The sequence below is a fragment of the Salvelinus alpinus genome, chromosome 27 (genome assembly GCF_045679555.1).
Source record: "Salvelinus alpinus chromosome 27, SLU_Salpinus.1, whole genome shotgun sequence".
Taxonomy (NCBI): Eukaryota; Metazoa; Chordata; class Actinopteri; order Salmoniformes; family Salmonidae; genus Salvelinus; species Salvelinus alpinus.
Genome location: NC_092112.1, coordinates 27,279,949 through 27,303,998, shown reverse-complemented (window position 1 = coordinate 27,303,998; position 24,050 = coordinate 27,279,949). Strand labels below are relative to the sequence as shown.

At 43.8% G+C, this 24,050-nt stretch overlaps 1 protein-coding gene across 8 annotated transcripts in view; it reads right to left on the bottom strand.

Annotated features, from left to right (window-relative positions):
• The window catches only part of fam184ab (family with sequence similarity 184 member Ab), a 204,527-nt gene that overhangs the window by 146,099 nt on the left and 34,378 nt on the right, over nucleotides 1-24,050 (bottom strand). For all 8 annotated transcript variants that reach the window (XM_071370060.1, XM_071370059.1, XM_071370066.1 and 5 more), the window contains 4 exons: nucleotides 9,862-10,716; nucleotides 6,143-6,278; nucleotides 2,636-2,817; nucleotides 84-269 (listed from right to left, as the gene is read on the bottom strand). In XM_071370060.1, coding sequence (XP_071226161.1) covers nucleotides 84-269; nucleotides 2,636-2,817; nucleotides 6,143-6,278; nucleotides 9,862-10,716 — 1,359 coding nt within the window. The remainder of the gene's footprint in view (nucleotides 1-83; nucleotides 270-2,635; nucleotides 2,818-6,142; nucleotides 6,279-9,861; nucleotides 10,717-24,050) is intronic.

Genomic DNA, 24,050 nt, shown 5'->3' with positions numbered 1-24,050 from the left:
TGTGTGTGTTGCGTAGATTCAGTGCAGTGTTACCTAAGGTGTGTGTGTGTGTGTATGTGTGTGTGTGTGTACACTCTTCTTACGGCCAGTAGCCAGCTCCTCTCCGTCTCGGCAGTAGTCTGTGTGTTCTCCAGAGTGGTCCGGTGTTTTTTCGACAGCTCCTCCAGCGCCCGGGTCTGTGACTCTTTGAAGTGGGCGGCGTCGTCCTCGTATTTGGCACGCATGTTTACCATCTCCTTCTCATACATCTGCTTCTCCTCCCGTAGAGTCTGACGGAACAACACAGAGACAACACCATGACAGTATGCCCTGTGTTAATCAAAAGACGTTTGATTCTAGTTTTATTAAAACCCAGCTGTGAACAGAATGCTAAACTCATTACTGTCTTATTTCTATTTCCTTGGTCATTTGAGTGAGCTTGAGTCAGTCACATACAGGTAACCCGTGAACGGCTGTTTGGTGTCTTGTAACGGAGGAAAGTGACAGCCTGCAGATGCTTCAAATCCCCTCTGACACATTATTCACATTCAGAGATGAGGCTCAAGCAGCAAGCCAAAAAGAACGGAGAGAGGCCTCTATTACCAGACAAGAGAGAGAGAGCAGCGTTTCTCAGAATGCCAGCGGCCCAGTGGATTACTGCACAATTCACTCACACCTCCGTTCACAGCAGGTTGCCATAGTAACACCTAACTCAAGGCTATGGTAATGGCAAACAGAACAGAAGATTTCCTGGGAACTGGAGAGATGAGGTCAGGTTTTCAGGCTACAGCATTGCGGTAAAAGTGGCTAGGGCTCCCGAGTGGCGCAGCGGTCTAAGGCACTGCATCTCAGTGCAAGAGGCTTCATTACAGTCCCTGGTTCGAACCCAGGCTGTATCACATCCGGCCGTGATTGGGAGTCCCATAGGGCGGTGCACAATTGGCCCAGCGCCGTCCGGGTTTGGCCGGGGTAGGCCGTCATTGTAAATAAGAATTTGTTCTTAACTGACTTGCCTAGTTAAATAAAGGTTAAATAAATAAAAAGTGTCATTGAGACACAGGGGACATAGCATTGAGGGGTGCGGGTCACTGTCAACAGAACACGCTCCCTGTCTTGAGCGCGTATTGATAACAGGAGGTTGGTGGCACCTTAATTGGAGAGGACGGCTCGTGGTAAGTGGAATGATATCAAATACGTCAAACACATGGTTTGATGTCATTCCATTCGCTCCGTTCCAGCCCTTATTATGAGCCGTCCTCCCCTCAGCAGCCTCCACTGATATCGTCATGCAGAATGGCATATTGCGAAAGCTTCAACTGTACATTTTACCATAATGTAAACGCTGAATGAAAAATAGATTATACTTGACATTCATTTACGGGGGAAGTGCAGTTTGTCTTCAGCGCTACTGTTGGTAAATAAGGAGCATGACCATCTGCAGTTTTGTGTGTTCAGAAGCCATGCATATTTCAGGGCTCCGTAACTCCTGAGAGCACAGAGGACTTTCCAAGGAACCATCTAAATGCTTAGTCGTAAAATCTGAGTTTTTATGTGTAATCTGACATTAATCATTGAAGTTAAATGCTATTTTACAACCAGAAAGCATGGCTGAAAGAAAAATGCTGACTATAGTGGAAGTAGCAGCCATGGCTAATAGTTGAGATATATGAAGCGAACTGTGACACAAAATGGATGTCTATTTACAGCTAAAGTGTAGTCTGCTATATCAAAATAATCAGCTAAACGTCAACAACAAATGGTTTTGTCCAGTAACTTCTCTTTCCAAGATGTTGAGTTTTGTGAATAGCGCTGAGCGATTAATCAAAATGTTGGGCTTTCTTTCGGTTATTTAACAACTAATTGACCGACGTCGGTTCAATTACTTGAATTCCATTTAGTTAGTGAGCTCAACACGCCGTTTTCTCTAGGGAGAAATCAAATCATTCACGAGAGAATTTGTCAAGAACTATGTGGAACGCTAGGCTGATTGGAAGTTTTCATTAGGCAAATATTCAACCTAGTACACCACATAAACGTGAGATAACATTAGATGGTTGACTGGCTGGCTGCTACTGTCTGAGCAGAGATCAGATGATGACGGAATGAAAAATAAGAAAAGACAAAAAAAACTAAGTAATTTACACAACTGTAATATTTTATGAAAGGAAGTAAAGTAAGTGAATAAATGATGGTTAATAAGTGTTAAGCGGTAATGGTCATTCACTACCATCATGGGGCTCTTATTGTTTAAGTCTGTGTTGTTACAGCATTCAACCAACCTACTGTGTGTCAGGAAGAAGGCAGGTGATGGCTGAGGGAACCTCTAAAATAATTTTAATGTCATGTCATTAATGTCGTTTTTTTTATTGAAACCCAAATCGAAAATCGTGATTATTTTTTAATAGTCAAACCGACCTCACAAAGTACTAATCGCTCAGCACTAGTAGTGAATTAAGCATGGAGGAGTGGATTTAGGCCCTGCGGCAGATGGCCAGTAAAGCAGTGAGGAGTGTTTAACTGGGGAGATCTGTTGTAAACACGTTCAAACCTAATATTTTCTCCTTAGAGGAGCTGGTGCAGAATAAGAGTGTGTCCTCAGACAACTCCAGGCTCCAGTGGCAGAAATACAGTTCCCTCCACACCCCTGAAGGCTCACCTTCTCCAGGGAGAGGATCTGTTGCCTCTGCCTGTCGTCCAGTGCCTGGGACTTGTTCTGCAGGGCCCCGCGTTCCTCCTCTAGACGTACCACTTTGTCCTTCAGACGAGACTTCTCAGACTCCAGGTCCCGGATGGCTGCCTCGTGGTTCATCTGAGTGGCTTGCAGGCTGCCAATGTGACCTGCAGAGGAGAGGAAGAGAGAGAGAGATAGAGAGAGAGATGAAGAGAGAGATGAAGAGAGAGAACACAGTGGCAAACAGTCCAGCCAGACAGGGCTATTAGAATGACATTACCTGTAACAGCAGTATATCCACAGAGAGTTGACCTGGGTCCATGTACTGTTTAAACATTGACGTTTCGGTGAGCCAGTATTTCATTGCCAGATGAAATATTGATGCAGCAAGGCATCACTAATAATCAAATGAGATCACACAGGCATGGCTGTGAGTATACAGCAGGGCTCGCTGCAGTATAGACCGTACAAAGCGCAGCTCGCCTTAAACTGGGCATAATTAATTTGAACACGGCTTTCACCTCCTTGGGCTCATGACTACCATTAATGCAGGGATACACCATTTCACCATTAAACAGTTATGTTACAGCAGTTCAGATAAGCCCAAGTAGCCGTGATGCTAATATTCTAAGTGTTTCTCCAACAGCTAAGAGGTGAGTGTTTTCAGCAGCAGCAGCAGCCTCTCTGTGTCTGATGCCAAACATGGGGCTGCAGATATATACAGTATTACACAGCTACACAATAGGCACCACGGAAAATTCCAGACACAAAGGCAAACACGTTATTTTTCTCTCTGTCCTTGTTGTATACCTTGACCATGGTATGACAGGCATTTAAACCACAACAGATGTTGCAGGGCTAGGTAAGAGCTAGGTGAGGGGGTCTATGTAAGCCCTCTCCCCATCGGGGTACATTCCAGAGCCAGGAGGGGGTGAAGAGGTCTCGGCCTCTGTTGCCGGGATACCAGGAAGTGATTTGTCACAGCACAATCTCCTGTCAACAGGTACACTAGCTGAAGCTGGAGCTACCTACCTCCAGAATGAATTAAAAACATCTCTGGGTTCTGGTTCATTCTGCCATCCACTGGGAATGTATCAGACCAGTGATAAGGAAAGAGTCGCGTGACACATAATTGAGAATAGCTGGAAGCCTATATACAGTAGGTACCTGTGAAAATATCTGATGCAAACTGGTGCAAAGACTTCATAAATTTTAACCAACATTATTTTAATATTTCATGACTTGAAGTCGTTGATATATACATTTGAAGTCGGAAGTTTACATACACTTAGGTTGGAGTCATTAAAACTCGTTTTTCAACCACTCCACAAATTTCTTGTTAACAAACTATCAAGTCGGTTAGGACATCTACAAGTCATTTTTCCAACAACTGTTGACAGAGATTATTTCACTTATAATTTACTGTATCACAATTTCAGTGGGTCAGAAGTTTACTGTGCCTTTAAACAGCTTGGAAAAGTCCAGAAAATGATGTCATGGCTTTAGAAGCTTCTGATAGGCTAATTGACATCATTTGAGTCAATTGGAGGTGTACCAGTGGATGTATTTCAAGGCCTACCTTCAAACTCAATGCCTGTTTGCTTGACATCACGGGAAAATCAAAAGGAATCAGCCAGGACCTCAGAAAAGAAATCGTAGACCTCCACAAGTCTGGTTCATCCTTTGGAGCAATTTCCAAACACCTGAAGGTACCACGTTCATCTGTACAAACAATAGTACGCAAGTATAAACACCATGGGACCACGCAGGAAGGAGAAGCGTTCTGTCTCATAGAGATGAATGTACTTTGGTGCGAAAAGTGCAAATCAAATCCATAACAACAGCAAAGGACCTTGTGAAGATGCTGGAGGAAACCGGTACAAAAGTATCTATATCCACAGTAAAACGAGTCCTATATCGACATAACCTGAAAGCCGCTAAGCAAGGAAGAAGCCACTGCTCCAAAACCACCATAAAATAGCAAGACTGGGCCTCCCGGGTGGCGCAGTGGTATAAGGCACTGCATCGCAGTGTTAGCTGTGCCACCAGAGATTCTGGGTTCGAGCCCAGGCTCTGTCGCAGCCGGCCGCGACCAGGAGGCCCATGGGGTGGCGCACAATTGGCCCAGCGTCGTCCGGGTTAGGGAGGGTTTGGCCGGCAGGGATATCGTTGTCTCATCGCGCACTAGCGACTCCTGTGGCGGGCCGGGCGCAGTGCACGCTGACCAGGTCGCCAGGTGTACGGTGTTTCCTCCGACACATTGGTGCGGCTGGCTTCCGGGTTGGATGTGCATTGTCTCAAGAAGCAGTGCGGTTTGGTTGGGTTGTGTTTCGGAGGACGCATGGCTCTCTACCTTCGCCTCTCCCGAGTCCATACGGGAGTTGCAGCGATGAGACAAGAATGTAACTACTACCAATTGGATACAACGAAATTGGGGAGAAAAAAGGGGGTAAAAAAACCAACAAAAAAACAGACTACGGTTTGCAACTGCACATGGGGACAAAGATCGTACTTTTTGGAGAAATGTCCTCTGGCCATAATGACCATCGTTACATTTGGAGGAAAAAGGGGAATGCTTGCAAGCCGAAGAACACCATCCCAACCCTGAAGCATGGGGGTGGCAGCATCATGTTGTGGGGCTGCTTTGCTGCAGGAGGGACTGGTGCACTTCACAAAATGGATGGCATCATGAGGGAGGAAAATTATGTGGATACATTGAAGAAATATCTCAAGACATCAGTCAGGAAGTTAAAACTTGGTCGCAAATGGGTCTTCCAAATGGACAATGACCCCAAGCATACTTCCAAAGTTGTGGCAAAATGGCTTAAGGAGCACAAAGTCATGGTATTGGAGTGGCCATCACGAAGCCCTGACCTCAATCCTATAGAAAATGTGTGGGCAGAACTGAAAAAGCATGTGCGAGCAAAGAGGCCGACAAACCTGACTCAGTTACACCAGCTTTGTCAGGAAGAATGGACCAAAATTCACCCTATTGTGGGAAGCTTGTGGAAGGCTACCCGAAACGTTTGACCCAAGTTAAACAATTTAAAGGTAATGCTACCAAATACCAATTGAGTGTATGTAAACTTCTGACCCACTGGGAATGTGATGAAAGAAATTAAAGCTGAAATAAATCATTCTCTCTACTATTATTTTGACATTTCACATTCTTAAAATTAAGTGGTGATCCTAACTGACCTAAGACAGGGAATATTTACTAGGAATACATTTCAGGAATTGTGAAAAACTGAGTTTAAATGTATTTGGCTAAGGTGTACGTAAACTTTAGACTCAACTGTACATAGACTTAAACGTTGGGGGAAATCAAGTTTGGACTAAGAGTGGTGTGGGTTATTATTCAAATTGTGGTTAATTAGTGTTGTTCAGGTAGTGCGGTACTGTGGGTTGTAACAGAGAAAGGAGGGGGGAAGAGAAGGATAGCGTAGAGTGTAGGATAAGAAGGCTGGGGAGGAGGGAGACATGCTAACTCACTGGCTTTGAGGAGGATCTCTGTGGCCTGCTGCTGCACACGATCTCTGGTGGCCTCCAGCTCACACTCCGCCTCCTTCTGTCGAATCTCCACGATCTCGGCATCCTGCGTCACCTCGTCCAGCTGTTTGCTCAACTCCTGGAGCATAGACAGAGACACACAGAGCACAGGTTAGCCTACCCTCCTGAGGCACAGACACGCATAGCACAGGGTCAACTTCCTGACCCGTGTTCATTCTCTCTGCCAGAACAATGAAACAGTATATATACACACGACTCACTCACTCATATGCTCTAATAATCACTTAACTTTCTCTCTCTCCATCACTCTCTTTTTTTCTTTCCTGCATTTGCACTCTCTCTGTAGAGATGTAGAGCTCGAGAAACTAGCCACTTTTCATTCTTAATTGGACAGCTTTTACAGTACGGTGCATGTTCTCTACTGCTCTCAAGGACTGACCATGAAATAGTCACTTAGATTTACATTTCCCATGGGAATATAGTCCATATGGAAGTGGAGTTCTCATGCATATGTAAATATATTGACTTGTCTGGTGGGGCAGTAGGAAGCAGGGAGGCATGTAGCCTAGAGGTTAAGAGCATTTGGCCAGTAACCGAAAGGTCGCTGGTTCGAATCCTTAAGCCGACTAGATGAAAAACAATCTGTTGATGTGCCCTTAAAGGAATATTTTGGCATTGAGGCCTTTTATGTAATTCCCCATTTTATTTGTCTCTGTGTTCAGTATGAAGGAAGCTAAGAGGTAGTAGACTAACGTAGCATGCTAGCAGATACCCATAAACCTCCATTCATTGCGCTAACGCTAGTTAGCTTTGGCTCGCGAAACTACTTCTAACTTACTTCATACTGGAGAAAGACACATAAAAATGGTATCCACGAGTTCATCTGACTTTGGGAAAGTAAATAAAGGGCCTCATTGCCAAAATCCCATAGTATCCCTTTAAACAAGGCACTTAACCCTAATTGCTCCCGTAAGTCGCTCTGGATAAGAGCATCTGCTAAATAACTAAGATGTCAATATAAAATGTAAACCTTTTTCTGAAGGATCGGTGTAGGGAGTACTTGTTTTTGATTTTGGGACTATATGTCCTCAAGCCAAAATATGATATTCAATTTAAGAATGCCTCGGTGGAAATCACAGAAATCTTGCCAAATATCAATTTGAAGATAAGATGGAGTTGTAAAGTATCTTAGGCCTTAAGTGCCACATTCCCTCATAAGGCCACGTTTATATATATCCTTATAGATACCGGGGCCCCTCAGGGGTGCGTGCTTAGTCCCCTCCTGTACTCCCTGTTCAACCACGACTGAGTGGCCAAGCACGACTCCAACACAATCATTAAGTTTGCTGACGACACAACAGTGGTAGGCATGATCACCGACAACGATGAGACCTGGCAGTATGGTGCCTGGACAACAACCTCTCCCTGAACATGAGCAAGACAAAGGAGCTGATCGTGGACTGATCATGACCGGTTGCATCACCGCCTGGTATGGTAACTGCTCAGCATCCGACCGTAAGGCGATACAGAGGGTAGTGCGTACGGCCCAATCACTGGGGCCAAGCTTCCTGCCATCCAGGACCTATATACTAGGTGGTGTCAGAGGAAGACCCCAAAAATTATCAAAGACTCCAGTCACGCAAGTCATAGACTGGTACCGGAGCGCCAAGTCTAGGTCCAAAAGGCTCCTTAACAGCTTCTACCCCCGAGCAATAAGACTGCTGAACAATTAATCTAATCGCCACCAGGACTACTTATATTGAGCCCCCCCCCCCACACACACTGCTACTACTCGCTGTTTAATATCTATCCAGTCACTTTACCCCTACCTACATGTACAAATTACCTCGACTAACCTGTACCCACGGACATTGACTCGGTATCGGTACCCCCTGTATATAGCCTTGTTATTATTATGTAATTTTATTGTGTTACTTTTTAATATTTTTTTTACTTTCGTTTATTTTTTACTCTCTATTTCTTGAACTGCATTGTTGGTTAAGGGCTTGTAAGTAAGCATTTCACGGTAAGGTCTACTACACCTGTTGTATTTGATTTGATTTTAAATTACATCTGCATGTTTTGTAGAGAGACAAACAATGCTAGCTAAAGTAAAATAAACATCTTGTCAGGAGTAAGAGAGGGGATGCATTCTGATTGGTCCGTGTGGTATGATTTCCCTGGTGAGCAGTTGCTGGTGTGTGTGTGATGAGCTGTTTAGGTGGAGAGGACACGCTTTAATCACCCTCACAGTTTGTTTTGTTTCCCTTAATGAAAAATGTAATTGTGACGGCATGGCTGATATCATCGTGTCACACCTGAGCACCCGTCCCATACTAAACTCACTGGAAGAGCTCCTGGGAGCTATCCATTAAAATACATTCAGAGAAAGTAGCTAACAAAGATCCACCAATACATGTTACAGTGACTAGGCCTTTGGCTGACTGAAGGGGAATATCTGTAATAACCAGTGTTATAGGGTACATTCCTCCCTGAGTCAAAGCAAAGTTATTTTTGCAATCTCCAACGTGCTATACATATGAACGTGACGAGACTGACAGCTTCTCTGAGCCAGGCGAATTCATTCATCAGAATAATGATAATGGATATATCCAAAGGACTTGCAATAGAAACTAAGGTAAAACAAACTAAAGTGCACATAGTTTGCTGCTATTTCAGCTGCTTGATGTGATTGTGTATTCGCTTTAGTTGGCTAGCTAGCTAGCAAAGGAGAAGTAATGTTAGCCTAGCAATATTTTATTGAACAATCAGCTGGTTGTTGCCTATTTATAAATTATTTATCTCGTCATCATTGTCTCTCATCATCATTGAACCTCTGCTAGTTAGCTACATGCCAATGATTTGTTTAGCATAGCAACATGGAATGAATAGAATGAACGACATGATCAAAACGTGAGAATAGAATTAACGACCAGTCTGTTTGGTTAGCAACTTCAGAACTAAGAACAGTTTTTTTGCCCGGACTAAATCGTCTGCTGGAAGGATGAAATAAAACAAATGTACTCATTAAAAAACGTTTTAAATGAAAACATGTTAATATTTTAAATATATTGCCAACCATTTTATAGAAGAAATACGGCCCTCGAACCCAGGATTATCATGTGATAACCTCCTCCTAAAAACAGCCCTTAGTTGGGAGTTATCACGCAATAATCCCCGGGTTCTCATGCCTTATTGTTTAATTATATGATTCCAACTGTTTTAATCTATATCGCACATCAAATCGCAACAGCAATATTTGATAAAAACATTTCCCATATCGTGTAACCCTAGGTAGGAGCATTCTAGGTAGGAGCATTTTTGGTAAAATCACCATGATTAAACATTAGGAGAGTGTGAATGATGAAGAGGTCTAATTACGGCAATTTAAATGGACCCTTAAATTTAGATCAAACTGTGGATTACACATTTTTAATCCTGCGCACTTCAAAGTTTGATTTTAACTTCTAATCATTTCATTAAATGACTATTAAACCACAATGGGATTTTCAGGATTAAGATATTAACTGCTTTCTGGGTTTAAGGATTACAGGGTTTAAAGATTACAGTGATAATTTAACATCAATGCTACATATCCTCTACTATGATGTTCACTCATGTATCTCTTTAAGACTAATAGCTTTGGGGGCTTTCATTAGGATGTTTAAGCCACAGTTGGGTATCTCCACAGGCTCTCTTACCTTGATATTGCTCTCGGCTGCAGTGAGCGAGACCTGCAGTTTGTGGGACTTCTCCTTATGTTCCCGGGTCTCCTCCTGCACCCTCTGCAGCTCGGAACGCAGCTTCCCCAGGGTCTTCTGCAACGCTGCCTCCTGCATGTGGAACTCCCTCCGCAGCTCCGCCTCAGTCTTCTTCCAGGCCTGCAGGTTATCTGCGGTGAGCTGCTGCGTGCGCTTCATGGCCTCCAGCTCGCGCTCGTAGAAGGCTTGGGCCTTGTTGAGCTTGGCCTCGTACTCCTCCACCAGCCTCTTCTTGTCCCCCTTAATCTCCTCCACACGCTCCGACAGGGACTCCACCTCCGCCTTGTGCAGCTGGCCCAGTTTCTCCTGGTCCTTGCTGTAGTTCTGGTTCTGGCTCTGGTGGCTGCGGAGCAGCTCCGACACCTCCTGCCGATGGTTGGCCTTTAGCTCTTCCAGGGCCAGCTTCTTCTCCTGCTCAAACTGGGCCTGCGCCGTGCCGAAAGAGCGCAGCTTCTCCTCGAACGAGTGCCGCATCTCCTCCACCTCGCGGGACATGGTGACAACACGCTGTGTGTGCTGGGCCTCGGTGCAGAGCTGCATGTCCTCCACACGCTGCCGGTAGGTCTCGAACTCGGCGAGGGCCTGGCGCTTCATGCGCTCGTGCAGCTCCATGGACTCCTCGAGCGACTGGATGCGCTGCTTAAGGTCCATCTCATCGCTGATCTTACTCTTGTACTGCATGATCTTATCCCGTGTCTCCGACAGGATCTGCTGCACCTCCTCCTCGTGAGCCTCCTTCAGCGTCTGGATGGCCGCCTCGTGCTCGTCATTCTTGGTGTTCAGAGCGTAGATCACCTTGGGGAGGCAGAGAGAGCATCAGTATGATGGTTGAGAAAGGACAGCATAGAACAAACACACATCCAATGGATTGTTTGAGCGGGTGCTGGAGATCAAAGTAAATGTTCATCAGTAAGAAAGTTAAAACTGTGTGGGGATGTGTTAGCATTGTCCTCAAACTAAAAGGGATACCTTGAAAGGTTTATCATTACTTTGACTTCCTGCAACAATCAAAAAAACACTTATGGAGACAGATGATTGACAGTTAAGTGAGTGGCTGACCATTAAATCCCAAAAATGACTTCCAACTGAAAGCCTGGATAATCTGACTATAAAGTGATTTTCTGGTCACACAGAATTTAAGGGGGAAATACGTTTTACATTTACAGTTCAAAAGCCATGAGAAATTCCCCCTAATCTTAATCCTCCCTCCCCTCTACTGATCCAGGGTGCTGGCCTACGGAATAAGGCTATTTGTTTTGTCACCAGATAAACCTAGTCAATAATTCATCACTTTAATACTTTTGAAAACGTCTGTCATAAGAAGATAGAGTAGAAATGGAAAATAAAATGCCCTTTTCAGAGAATTGTATCCATATTTTATATGCCAGGGTGAATAACCGGGGGAGAACTGTGCATCTCTTAAACGTGTTGCCAACTTGCCTGTGTTTTTAATATGTTAAAATGTTCAGAACATTTTCATTTTTAAACCGACTCCTATTGGCATCACTCGTACGACTGTCCGTTACAGCTCTCCATCAAATAAGAGCAGATGCAACACATTGTTCCCAGCCAGGTAGGACAACATTTTAATCAAAGGTTTATTTAAGAAAATACTAAACCAACAGGCATTTCTTGTTTGCTATTGTGACCTCTACTGCTGTGCCATCTCTCAATCGCATGGCAAGCTCTCAAAGGAGATAAAAGGCCTATGCACCAGGATCCCAGCTCAATTCCCATTATAAACATAATATTAATCTTTTAATACCCTCAATGAAAAGCATTCTATGGGAATGAAAGGGCCCCAGCTTGTGAAGTTTCTCACGAGCGATGAGGGCTGAGTCAGAATTCATTTCCATAATTGTTTTGACAAATGACTAGGGGAAAGAGCTAAAAGTTCTGGGCCTATCTGGTGTTAGCGTGGCAATCTAGCCAGCCACATATGAAGAGAGAGATAGAGAGGGAGTGATAAAGAGTGAGATAAAGAGAGAGAGAGATGATAGAGAGAGTGCGGTCTGCAGTCCCATAGGCTCAGCGGGTGAAAGCAGTGGACTGAGAGACAATGGCTTTGGCAGAGAAGCGTGCAGCGATGTCATCATCCCATAATGATTCTCTCCTCCATTTGACCTGAGAGGAACCCTGTTGGCCTGCTGCCTGCCTTCCTCTCTCTCTCTCAAAAATATCGATGTCATAGTTATGTATTGATTGCAAACTCCTAACTCAACATAGTAAATTATTGCTGCTGCCTGGATAAGTGAGAGGAAAAAGTCTCCATGTGTTATTAACATCAGCCGTTCCCACCTCCACAGATCAATGTGTGGAACTGCTGGCTGACTCCAATAGAATTATATGGTCAATCCCACTAAGGCAAACTTTGAGTGGTTGAAATCCCAGCCTTATGCGCTTTATGCCCAAAAATGTGAAAGCTGAAATCAGTGATTCTAGATGGAAGCATTCATCACTGATGGGATGTAGTCAATCTGAAACATGAGCCAAAAGCCCCAAGAGTAGACCTAGACCTACTTAGCGCTACTGAAGCTAGGAATGTGTGGTCTCAGTCATAACACTAAGCTACAATACCTGCAGAGAGTTAAGCCTCATTCATGTTCCCAGAATGGTTTGAAGATGCTGAAGAGAGAGAAGAAAGAGTGATCCATTAGATCACAAAAGGCAAAGACACCTCAGGGCTACACTGGAGATGGTTCTGGGCTAAGGTTTCAGAGTAACTACTCAATATTCCCCATCAGACTCTGTCATACAGAATACTGATACACAAACAAGTATGACATCTGACTTATTGCCCTATATGAATGATGATCAAGGATTCCAGGTGACAAGATTGAGACATATAAATGAACCGGTGTGGTCAACACAAAGCTCTCTGGTTGTGGGTGTTCATATCTAGGCTGAAGTCGGCATGTTTGGCACATAGAGGCATCATCTGCCTCAACAGGGGAGGGCTCAGGTCTGACAAATCCACTACTTCTCCTGGCACTGGGGCTTTAAAATCACTCCTACTGCCAAGTGCAGGGGTCATTACTAATGTCTTTACATCTGCAAATGGGACCTTGATGATAGAGATTATTACCGCCATTTGCAGAGCATTCTGGAAGGGTAACATATTGTTCAGTACAATGGGGCACTCGGTAAACGGGGCTAAATTAGCTTTGAGCGGTGGTAACTGCCTTGGTGAGGCTGCAATCACATTCTGCTCTGTGCTGGAGATTAAAATGTTATGTATTTTCGGTCTTAACGGACAGCCCTGCAGAATGACTGACTGCCATCTCAATGCCCGGGCGGTCATCAATGTTCAGCTGCTTTGCCATTGACTGTCTGCATCAGTATTCAGTTGAAGCCAACATAAAGGCAATCTTGCTTATGTGACTTTTTTTCCCCAGTCATGTTTCCAGTTTTGTAAACCTAATTCCTGACTCGTATTCAGTATTAGTTGGACTAAGTAACGTACAAATATACTGTAGCGCATCAACCACCTTCGAGGCCCCTTAAAGAAGTGAGATGCTGATTCGCTAAGCTACTGAATATGCATTAATTGTGGAAAAGGATTGAATGAAGTCGAAAGATAGCCTAGTGCTAATTACAGTAATTACATGCACATTTTCCACTAAACTGCAAGGTGCACCTTAATCCAGAAGGTAATTAAGGCAGATGAGGGAGTAGGACTGGGCCGGCTCTGTAAACGGTACTTGGTTTCATACAGAGGGAACACTATGATGAGCTTCTCCAGCAGTTTGACACCAAAACTTCCCCCACTGCAGCATTTACATGGCCTGATTGTGAATATGTTTGTTTTAAAAGCCTAACTTAGCAGTAGTCCACATATTACTGTATTATTTTTCCCGCTCTCATTTTTAAGCCTCTCTCAGACAGAAGATTATGGTTTGCGTACATAGGCAGTAGTTGTGTAAATAGTCTTTACACAAGTCATTGCGTCATCTTATCTAAGGCGGGTTTGATTGATTGCAGTGTCATTGCTCTGGGAGTCATTGCTCTGAATGCACTATATGGTGTTTCTTCATAGAGAAACTACAGACACTCACTGATGATGTTGTGTTGGTGTTCCTCTCTCTGTTCTGTTGCGTAACTGTATTGGTGCGTTCTTAGTTATTGGGATAGATGTTTTTTCCACAGCTTCATTACAGTGATGAATATTTCACACGGCTCTATATAATCTGCAATATTCATTTACAACTCTTGGTCTAATCATGATGCACTGTACTGTAGGCTGAGATTAGAAACGTTGACTTCCCTATCGGCCTTCCATTGAGATTTAGCCTTATTACATAACACATTTTAATTACAACCGAGACACATGGCGAAGGTCACAGAAAGTGATGTGCTCCACTTGCCTTCAGACAGGAAGTGCCTGTGTTAATGGATGGTGGAGTGGTTCCCTTTAGTGTGTGGGTGCAAAACAAATGAGTCATGCCCCAATTTGTCTCTGATTCATCTAACTACCCTGAAAGCCTAACTGAATGAGATCTAATTCTAAAGCACTGCAATCTCCTCCTTCAGAAATGTAATGGTTGATTAAGATAATTAAATCACATGCCTCTCATTTTAATATTGTAAATATGCTTCCTTCCAACAGCAGCGTCTATGGTCCCTGATCTTCCTCAGATACTAAAGCAGATGAAACCAGAGGACTCAGATACTAATGCAGAGGACTCATGCCAACTTTTGGGATACTGCCTGATCAATCTCTAATACTGTGTACTAGGCTGCAGCACTGGGTGGTGAGAAAAGCCTTGATTACAGTGGTTCCCATTTCCTTAGGTTGACAGGTTTAGTCTGTTTACCAGGGGGATTTAGTGCCTGCTGCTGGAAGGCACGGTTGCCATGCCCCTGATGTCATCCAACTTGGGCAGCACCCTCTCTAGGAGGCGGAACAGTGTAAACATCTGTCTGAGAATGTGTCCAGGGCTGGACCTACTACGTCTTACCAGCCACTCAAATACATTTCTTACTTTGAGGTCATTTTATAGCATTTCAATTCAGATAACTTTGAGTAGAGAGACAGACATTATTGGTCAAAATATCAGTATGTATGACTTGCTTTGTTCTGTAGCTATTTGCCATAGAACATAGACTGTGGCATTGCTGGAGAAGCTGCCTGTATAAATGTGCATGTGATCATGTCTCCACACATGACTGGATGACACCTCGAACAATGCAAGAGGACAAAATGGTATAAAGATCTGGAAATGACAGAAAGGCTCTTTATAGATCAATATCTTCACATCAAAATAACAACAGTATTTTGGAGCCTATTTTTTGAGTGAGGCGACAGACAAGGCATCTCCTAGTGGGGTTCGGAGCATCCTTTTCAGAGCGCATCGCAGGGAGCGTGCTGTGGAGCATTTGTTATGTGATCCATCGCCCTAGGGCGAAACAAATGAGTCAAGGCAGAGGGAGTGGAGTACTAGAGGACTTTGACTGGCCTTGTACATAGCGCTCCATCAGCACAGCGACTAAAAACTTTCTAAAGCATCGCCTTGGAAACCAGGCCCTGGACGGTTGTGGAGTTGAGGGAGGTATTACAGATATACATTCCACATGCTGCCAAGTCTGACATGCTCAATCCCAATTCCAATAGTCACGCCATCATCTCAACAGTGTTTTGTGTTTACTTCAAAAGAGCTGTCCAGGTTACATGATGCTCCTTGCTCGAGGCAATATGGAATCAGATTGTCTGCCAAGGAGGTAAGTGTTCTTCCACTCCTCAGTTACTTGGGTTCAGTGGGCCTCTCTGTTGGGGGACTGAAACAGGGAGGGATGTGGGTCAGACTACGTGATTCCACGGTGTCAGTGACCCTGTTTTGACAGTCTGTCTGGACACACTGTGACAGCTCAGTGGCGAGGGGGGGGGAAATCTCCTTGGGCCAGTGAATGGCCACTTGGTCGGTCGGTCTGTTTGTCTCTTGGCTGTCTCTCCTCACCATCTCCAGAGCCCAACAGGACTGGGTAGTGGTGGGCAGCATAATCTCTCATGGACAGACTACGTAAACATAAAATGGTTTCGTAGAGCTGTCATGACACAATGGGATGAGTGAGATAAAGCACCATTACTTCCGGTGCTTGGGTTTTTCCTCGCTGATTATTTGGGCAAATCACAATTTTGCAGGTGTTAGCATCTTTCGAATTTCGGAATGGGAGGGGACATTTAGCCATAGACTTGCCCATAACTTGCAAAGAGAGAGGGTGGAGCTTTTTGTTTCCGGTTCCGATCTTTGTTCTCTCTCTTCTCTTAGCACTGTATGGACCCAGAACTTAATCGAACATCTGACGCAAGACTTTAGTTCCAGGTTAACCGAGAGTATGGGCAGAGAGAGACATCAGCTCTACCCACACAGGGCAGGCCTGCCCTGCCCATGCATGGGCTCATCAAGAGTCTTTACAGGCCTTCTGCTGCCTGGAGAAAAACCCATGTGAGAGTAAGCACGGGGAGTGCAGGGGGCAGGGGGTTCAATCCCTGTCAGCCTCCATCCCGCAGCCCATTATCGTCGCAACCATGGCCCATGGGCCCCTCCCAAATCACCACCTTGATCTCAGACCTGTCAACAGGGCTCGTCACATCGTGAATGCATAACTCCACTGGAGAAGTGTAAGCCAGGAGAAAGCTCAGTCTTTGAAAGCTCACAGTGCCGTTGTTGAGTTGGAGTTCTAGTGATCGAAGAGAGGAAGTTGGGTAGGGGCTGTTCCCTACAATAACTGGTTCTTCTGATCTTACACTATGCACATTCTTCAGTGCACTTACAGATAGGGCAGTGCATTTTAGATGACGGTAATTGGCCAGCCAAATGACCACAGTCACCGTAATAACCGTTCGAATAGCAAAGACGCACATTTTCTCCTCTCCTCCTGACCGCATGTGCTGCCATAGAAATAGAATGAATAGAACGGGCGTCCCCATTCAAGTCATGACATAATGGGTGGACTGGCGGCCATTGCAAGTGTACCAATAGGAGCAACACAGGAAGTGTACTGCACCCATCAATATGTGCTGTGATTTGTTGAGTCAACTCAACTGAAATTATATATATTAAAAAAAACATTCCATTGCATGAGCCACATCAGTTAAGATCATTTCATTACCATGGAAATTATTGCATCACAATTGCAGGCAGTTACTGCAAGAGTACCAGTCAAATTGCCAGGGTTGGCAATAAATATATTGTAAAAAACTTAAAATTAAATTGCCAGGGTTAGAGGTTCTAAGCATGTTCATTCATTCTATGTGTGCTGCTTTTGCAGGGAGGGGGGCATCGCCTTGGCAACCGAAGACTCATTTGCTCCAACCCCTTGCTTTTTCAGCAAGGTGCAACAAAGTTTCATCATGTTGTTAAGAGTCCATGTTTACCGCATAAACGGACTTAACAGCACGACTGCCGTTTCTGTCAGCTGGTTCAGTGAGGTGTTTTTTATTATTTGGGGGGTATTTTGATCCACTGCACCATTGTCCCCTTTCTAGACTCTCTGGGCTTTACTTTTCTCCTCTGGGCAAAAGACACTTAACAGCAATCTGTAGCTTTCTGACCATAAAAGGTATAGGAGAGTGATTTTAAGTTCAGGCTAGGCGATTTTGCACAAAGAACAAAGTTACATTAAGTAGGTCAGCAGCCAATAGCACCAGGCTTTTACAAACCTTATTTATTTTTGTACCTATATATTGTTTTTTTATGGTGTGGTTTTTATATAAGCCCATGGGCTACCAACCACACCTACACACCATTTATTTTTATTTTATCTGTATTGTTCTTTATCACTTATTTTCCTTTTCCTAAAATTAAACCTAAATCAGCTGAATCCATCCACTCTCACCTTTACCTGTGGCGATTGGGAAGAAATTGGACAAAGTGATGTGTATTTAAGAGAGTGTGCTGTAATTTCAGCTCAACACCCAGCTACTAACTGATGGTAACTCAAAGCAGCCTTTGGGAAGGTAGTCGCAGACAGGCTCCAAGTTTCAGGATGTGGGCCAAGTTAATTAAATATCAGCTCTACCCTTGAGCAGCATGGAAAATCCAAAGAACACTACGATTTGATGAGAAATTAGGAGAAATCCCTACTATTCAAACTCTTAGATATTCATTATGGGCTTCTACAGAAGGTTATTTGGCTGGAAAGACGTGGGGATGAGGGAATGCTTCCTACTCATTAGAGACCGCTGGTCTCAAACCTACCTGTATCACAAAGCTGCACAGTCTTCCCACTTCTCATTTATTCAATTCCATCTTGATTACATCAAAGCCCTCACATACTACTCACCGCTCCATTCCCATTCATAAACCCACTCACTACATCCGTGTCATAAAAAATCCCTTAAAGATTTCTCGGAGGGATTCCTATTACCTCACTAAACTGGCTAAGCACCACCTGGTCTATCAACTCAAATACGGAGTCTGTTACAAGCCACATTTGTTTACCACACAGCAATAACCACTTTACAGACATGTTTTATGAATCCACATGTTTCTATGCTTCAGTCAGGGGGGGGGGGTCATGAATGTGAACCTGGCAAATTGCACTTTATAAGAAGCTGACCAATGCTTGGCTTGGATGAGCCTATAAAATGAAACTGTACTGAATAGAGCCTTTAACTGGATGTTATAACTGGGTCTGATCAATAGACATATCTAGATTTACTGGGACCACACTTTTGCCTTTTGTATAGCTGACCACGTTAGCTCCAGTATTGATTAAAGAAGACTTTACTGTGCCTTTCGGCAGTGAAATACTTAACAGGGAAACGGCAGTGAGCGAGACATATTATTGACTAATGAGAAATGCACGAATATAGCAAGCAGAAGATGAACAATACAATATCTGAGGTCCAAATCATAGCCTCTTATTCAACACAGTGTCCGTGATAACTTTGTACAGTACTTTATACTCTGAACTTTGCATACAGATGAGACAAAATGTTGGAAAACATTTGCTCTGGTGCCGTCTGTGGCCCAAACCAATATGGGATGTGGGGAGCGTAAAGGTCAGCTCCACTGAGGAGCTACAGGTGTGACTCCAGACCTTTCAGAGCTCCACTGTCTACTGTTTACCTACGCCTGGCTAGACTTCCAAGGAATCTGAGTAGGGACGTCAAAATGTTCAGGCTGCTGCAGTCAGTAAGTAAGCTCTAGGTCTAAAACGCCTGGCTAAATTGTGTTTAAGAGCCATTTTTATTCTCCAGGGTAAAAGTAGTGAGAAAGATGAAATTGTAAAAATCTGTGAGTGTCTTTCATTTACTATGAATTATTTTGACACTATAAATTACTGTATTATACGCGTATTTCCCTATATTGGACAGAACCCGTGACTAGTCGGTTAGGACATCTACTTTGTGCATGACAAGTTCTTTTTCCAACAATTGTTGACAGACAGATTTTTACACTTATAATTCACTGTATAACAATTTCAGTGGGTCAGAAGTTTACATACACTAAGTAGACTGTGCCTTTAAACAGCTTGGAAAACTCCAGAAAATGATGTCATGGCTTTAGAAGCTTCTGATAGGCTAATTGACATCATTTGAGTCAATTGGAGGTGTACCTGTGGATGTATTTCAAGGCCTACCTTCAAACTTAGTGCCTCTTTGCTTGACATTATGGGAAAATCAAAAGAAATCAGCCAAGACGTCAGAAAAAAATTGTAGACCTCCACAAGTCTGGTTCATCCTTGGGAGCAATTTCCAAACGCCTGAAGGTACCACATTCATCTGTACAAACAATTGTACACAAATATAAACACCATGGGACCACGCAGCCGTCATACCGCTCAGGAAGGAGACACATTCTGTCTCCTAGAGAAAAGTGCAAATCAATCCCAGAACAACAGCAAAGGACCTTGTGAAGATGCTGGAGGAAACAGGTACAAAAGTATCTATATCCACAGTAAAACGAGTCCTAAATCGACATAACCTGAAAGGCCGCTCAGCAAGGAAGAAGCCACTGCTCCAAAACCATCGTTATGTTTGGAGGAAAAAGGGGGAGGCTTGCAAGCCGAAGAACACCAACCCAACCGTGAAGCACGGGGGTGGCAGCATCATGTTGTGGGGGTGCTTTGCTGCAGGAGGGACTGGTGCACTTCACAAAATAGATGGCATCATGAGGGAGGAAAATTATGTGGATATATTGAAGCAACATCTCAAGACCTCAGTCAGGAAGTCAGTCAGGAAGTTAAAGCTTGATTGCAAATGGCTCTTCCAAATGGACAATGACCCCAAGCATACTTCCAAAGTTGTGGCAAAATGGCTTAAGGACAACAAAGTTAAGGTATTGGAGTGTCCATCACAAAGCCCTGACCTCAATCCTATAGAAAATTTGTGGGCAGAACTGAAAAAGTATGTGCGAGCAAGGAGGCCTACAAACCTGACTCAGTTACACCAGCTCTGTCAGGAGGAATGGGCCAACATTCACCCAACTTATTGTGGGAAGCTTGTGGAAGGCTACCCGAAACGTTTGACCTAAGTTAAACAATTTAAAGGCAATGCTAAGAAATACTAATTGAGTGTATGTATGTAAACCTCTGACCCACTGGGAATATGATGAAAGAAATAAAATCTGAAATAAATAAATCATTCTCTCTACTATTATTCTGACATTTCACATTATTAAAATAAAGTGGTGATCCTAACTGACCTAAAACAAGGAATTTTTACTAGGATTAAATGTCAGGAATTGTGAAAAACTGTAACGCTCGTCGGAAGGATGAGACCAAGGTGCAGCGTGGTACGTGTTCATGCTTCTTTATTAAAACCGAACACCAAACAAAACAACAAAAGAACAACAAACGTCACGTCTTGAAGGCTACACAGAGCTAACAAAAAACATCCCACAACCTAAGGTGGCAAAACATGCTGCCTAAGTATGATTCCCAATCAGAAACAATGATAGAAAGCTGTCCCTGATTGAGAACCATACCCGGCCAAAACATAGAAACACAAATCATAGAAATAAAGAACATAGAATGCCCACCCAAATCACACCCTGACCAAACCAAATAGAGACATGAAAAAGGCTCTCTAAGGTCAGGGCGTGACAAAATGAGTTAACATGTATTTGGCTAAGGTGTATGTAAACTTCCGACTTCAACTGTAACTGTCATTTTCAGACCACGATGGCCAGAAAGAAATTGGGCGCTCCTCCCATCAACGTTTCTGGCCTCACAATTCATGGATTTGAGGGTTAATCTATCATTCAAATGAAAGCCAACTCCTGTTGCTATTTAGAAACCAATGTGAGGTGGTGATTCGTTGAAGAAATCCAATCAAAAAAGTGTTGCGTTTCCTTTTCGCATTGGCCATCTACCGTAATCAGATTCTCAGAAAAATACATTGATAAATTGCTATGACAGGTTTCATCTATCAACAGATATATGCAGCATATCCAAGTTCACTGAGGTTTGTCTGTTAGAAGAGCGCAGAAGGTACATCGCCATGGTTATTGTCCCAGTTCCATTCATTTCAATACAATATTGATGCAAGTGATTAATTTGTACACACTATTGATTACAGTAGAACAAGCTAATCAATTCCAGTCTAGAGTGACCGCTTGGTCAATATTGTTTCCGTGTGCAGTTTATCAGGTTCTAGTTTAGCAAAATACAATTAATCTGAAGACAAGTGTGGCACACACGTGTGTGTAGGGAGTCACTTTTGTGTATTGGTCTTCAAAATATCACAACTTATTTCAGCATATTGATTATGAATTTGGACATCTAAAACCAGTGTTTTAACACTCTGCCATGAATCTAAAAGCGATGACAACAGGAAGCAGCAACAGTATCATGTAATGCATGTTTTAGGAATATAAATTCTATTTTAACACAATTATATGGTAAAAACTACTGAATGAGCCCAATAACATGATATGATTTTATTGATTTGATTATATTAGTGACATCGGGAAAATATGTTTGTCCTGGCTAATCTGAGGCTAAAACAGTCTCCCATACTTCACAGGATTCTCTGACATGCTTCGGAGTGCAAAATGGTTTGAGTGGATTCAACGATGTCATTATGACACCACGTTGCTTCGCTTGACAGTTTATTCGCTCATCTGTCTGCACTGTTTAAAGACGATGTGACGGAAAACATGCCCAGCTGGAAAATTGATTACCTCCTTTCACTTTGCGAACAGGCAACATCATTGTAAAATCTATGACACCCAACATTCAGCAGTAATGCCACTGTCAAGTCACTGTGCTAAATGTTTTATCTGAGACTATGATCCCTCCCGCAGTGTCAACCATCAGATGCTGACATTGGTGTTGTTGACTCAACACTAGAAAGACCATCTATGTAGTTTAAATGACTGGCAGAGGGAGTGGAGTACTAGAGGACTTTGACTGGCCTTGTACATAGCGCTCCATCAGCACAGCGACTAAAAACTTTCTAAAGCATCGCCTTGGAAACCAGGCCCTGGACGGTTGTGGAGTTGAGGGAGGTATTACAGATATACATTCCACATGCTGCCAAGTCTGACATGCTCAATCCCAATTCCAATAGTCACGCCATCATCTCAACAGTGTTTTGTGTTTACTTCAAAAGAGCTGTCCAGGTTACATGATGCTCCTTGCTCGAGGCAATATGGAATCAGATTGTCTGCCAAGGAGGTAAGTGTTCTTCCACTCCTCAGTTACTTGGGTTCAGTGGGCCTCTCTGTTGGGGGACTGAAACAGGGAGGGATGTGGGTCAGACTACGTGATTCCACGGTGTCAGTGACCCTGTTTTGACAGTCTGTCTGGACACACTGTGACAGCTCAGTGGCGAGGGGGGGGAAATCTCCTTGGGCCAGTGAATGGCCACTTGGTCGGTCGGTCTGTTTGTCTCTTGGCTGTCTCTCCTCACCATCTCCAGAGCCCAACAGGACTGGGTAGTGGTGGGCAGCATAATCTCTCATGGACAGACTACGTAAACATAAAATGGTTTCGTAGAGCTGTCATGACACAATGGGATGAGTGAGATAAAGCACCATTACTTCCGGTGCTTGGGTTTTTCCTCGCTGATTATTTGGGCAAATCACAATTTTGCAGGTGTTAGCATCTTTCGAATTTCGGAATGGGAGGGGACATTTAGCCATAGACTTGCCCATAACTTGCAAAGAGAGAGGGTGGAGCTTTTTGTTTCCGGTTCCGATCTTTGTTCTCTCTCTTCTCTTAGCACTGTATGGACCCAGAACTTAATCGAACATCTGACGCAAGACTTTAGTTCCAGGTTAACCGAGAGTATGGGCAGAGAGAGACATCAGCTCTACCCACACAGGGCAGGCCTGCCCTGCCCATGCATGGGCTCATCAAGAGTCTTTACAGGCCTTCTGCTGCCTGGAGAAAAACCCATGTGAGAGTAAGCACGGGGAGTGCAGGGGGCAGGGGGTTCAATCCCTGTCAGCCTCCATCCCGCAGCCCATTATCGTCGCAACCATGGCCCATGGGCCCCTCCCAAATCACCACCTTGATCTCAGACCTGTCAACAGGGCTCGTCACATCGTGAATGCATAACTCCACTGGAGAAGTGTAAGCCAGGAGAAAGCTCAGTCTTTGAAAGCTCACAGTGCCGTTGTTGAGTTGGAGTTCTAGTGATCGAAGAGAGGAAGTTGGGTAGGGGCTGTTCCCTACAATAACTGGTTCTTCTGATCTTACACTATGCACATTCTTCAGTGCACTTACAGATAGGGCAGTGCATTTTAGATGACGGTAATTGGCCAGCCAAATGACCACAGTCACCGTAATAACCGTTCGAATAGCAAAGACGCACATTTTCTCCTCTCCTCCTGACCGCATGTGCTGCCATAGAAATAGAATGAATAGAACGGGCGTCCCCATTCAAGTCATGACATAATGGGTGGACTGGCGGCCATTGCAAGTGTACCAATAGGAGCAACACAGGAAGTGTACTGCACCCATCAATATGTGCTGTGATTTGTTGAGTCAACTCAACTGAAATTATATATATTAAAAAAAACATTCCATTGCATGAGCCACATCAGTTAAGATCATTTCATTACCATGGAAATTATTGCATCACAATTGCAGGCAGTTACTGCAAGAGTACCAGTCAAATTGCCAGGGTTGGCAATAAATATATTGTAAAAAACTTAAAATTAAATTGCCAGGGTTAG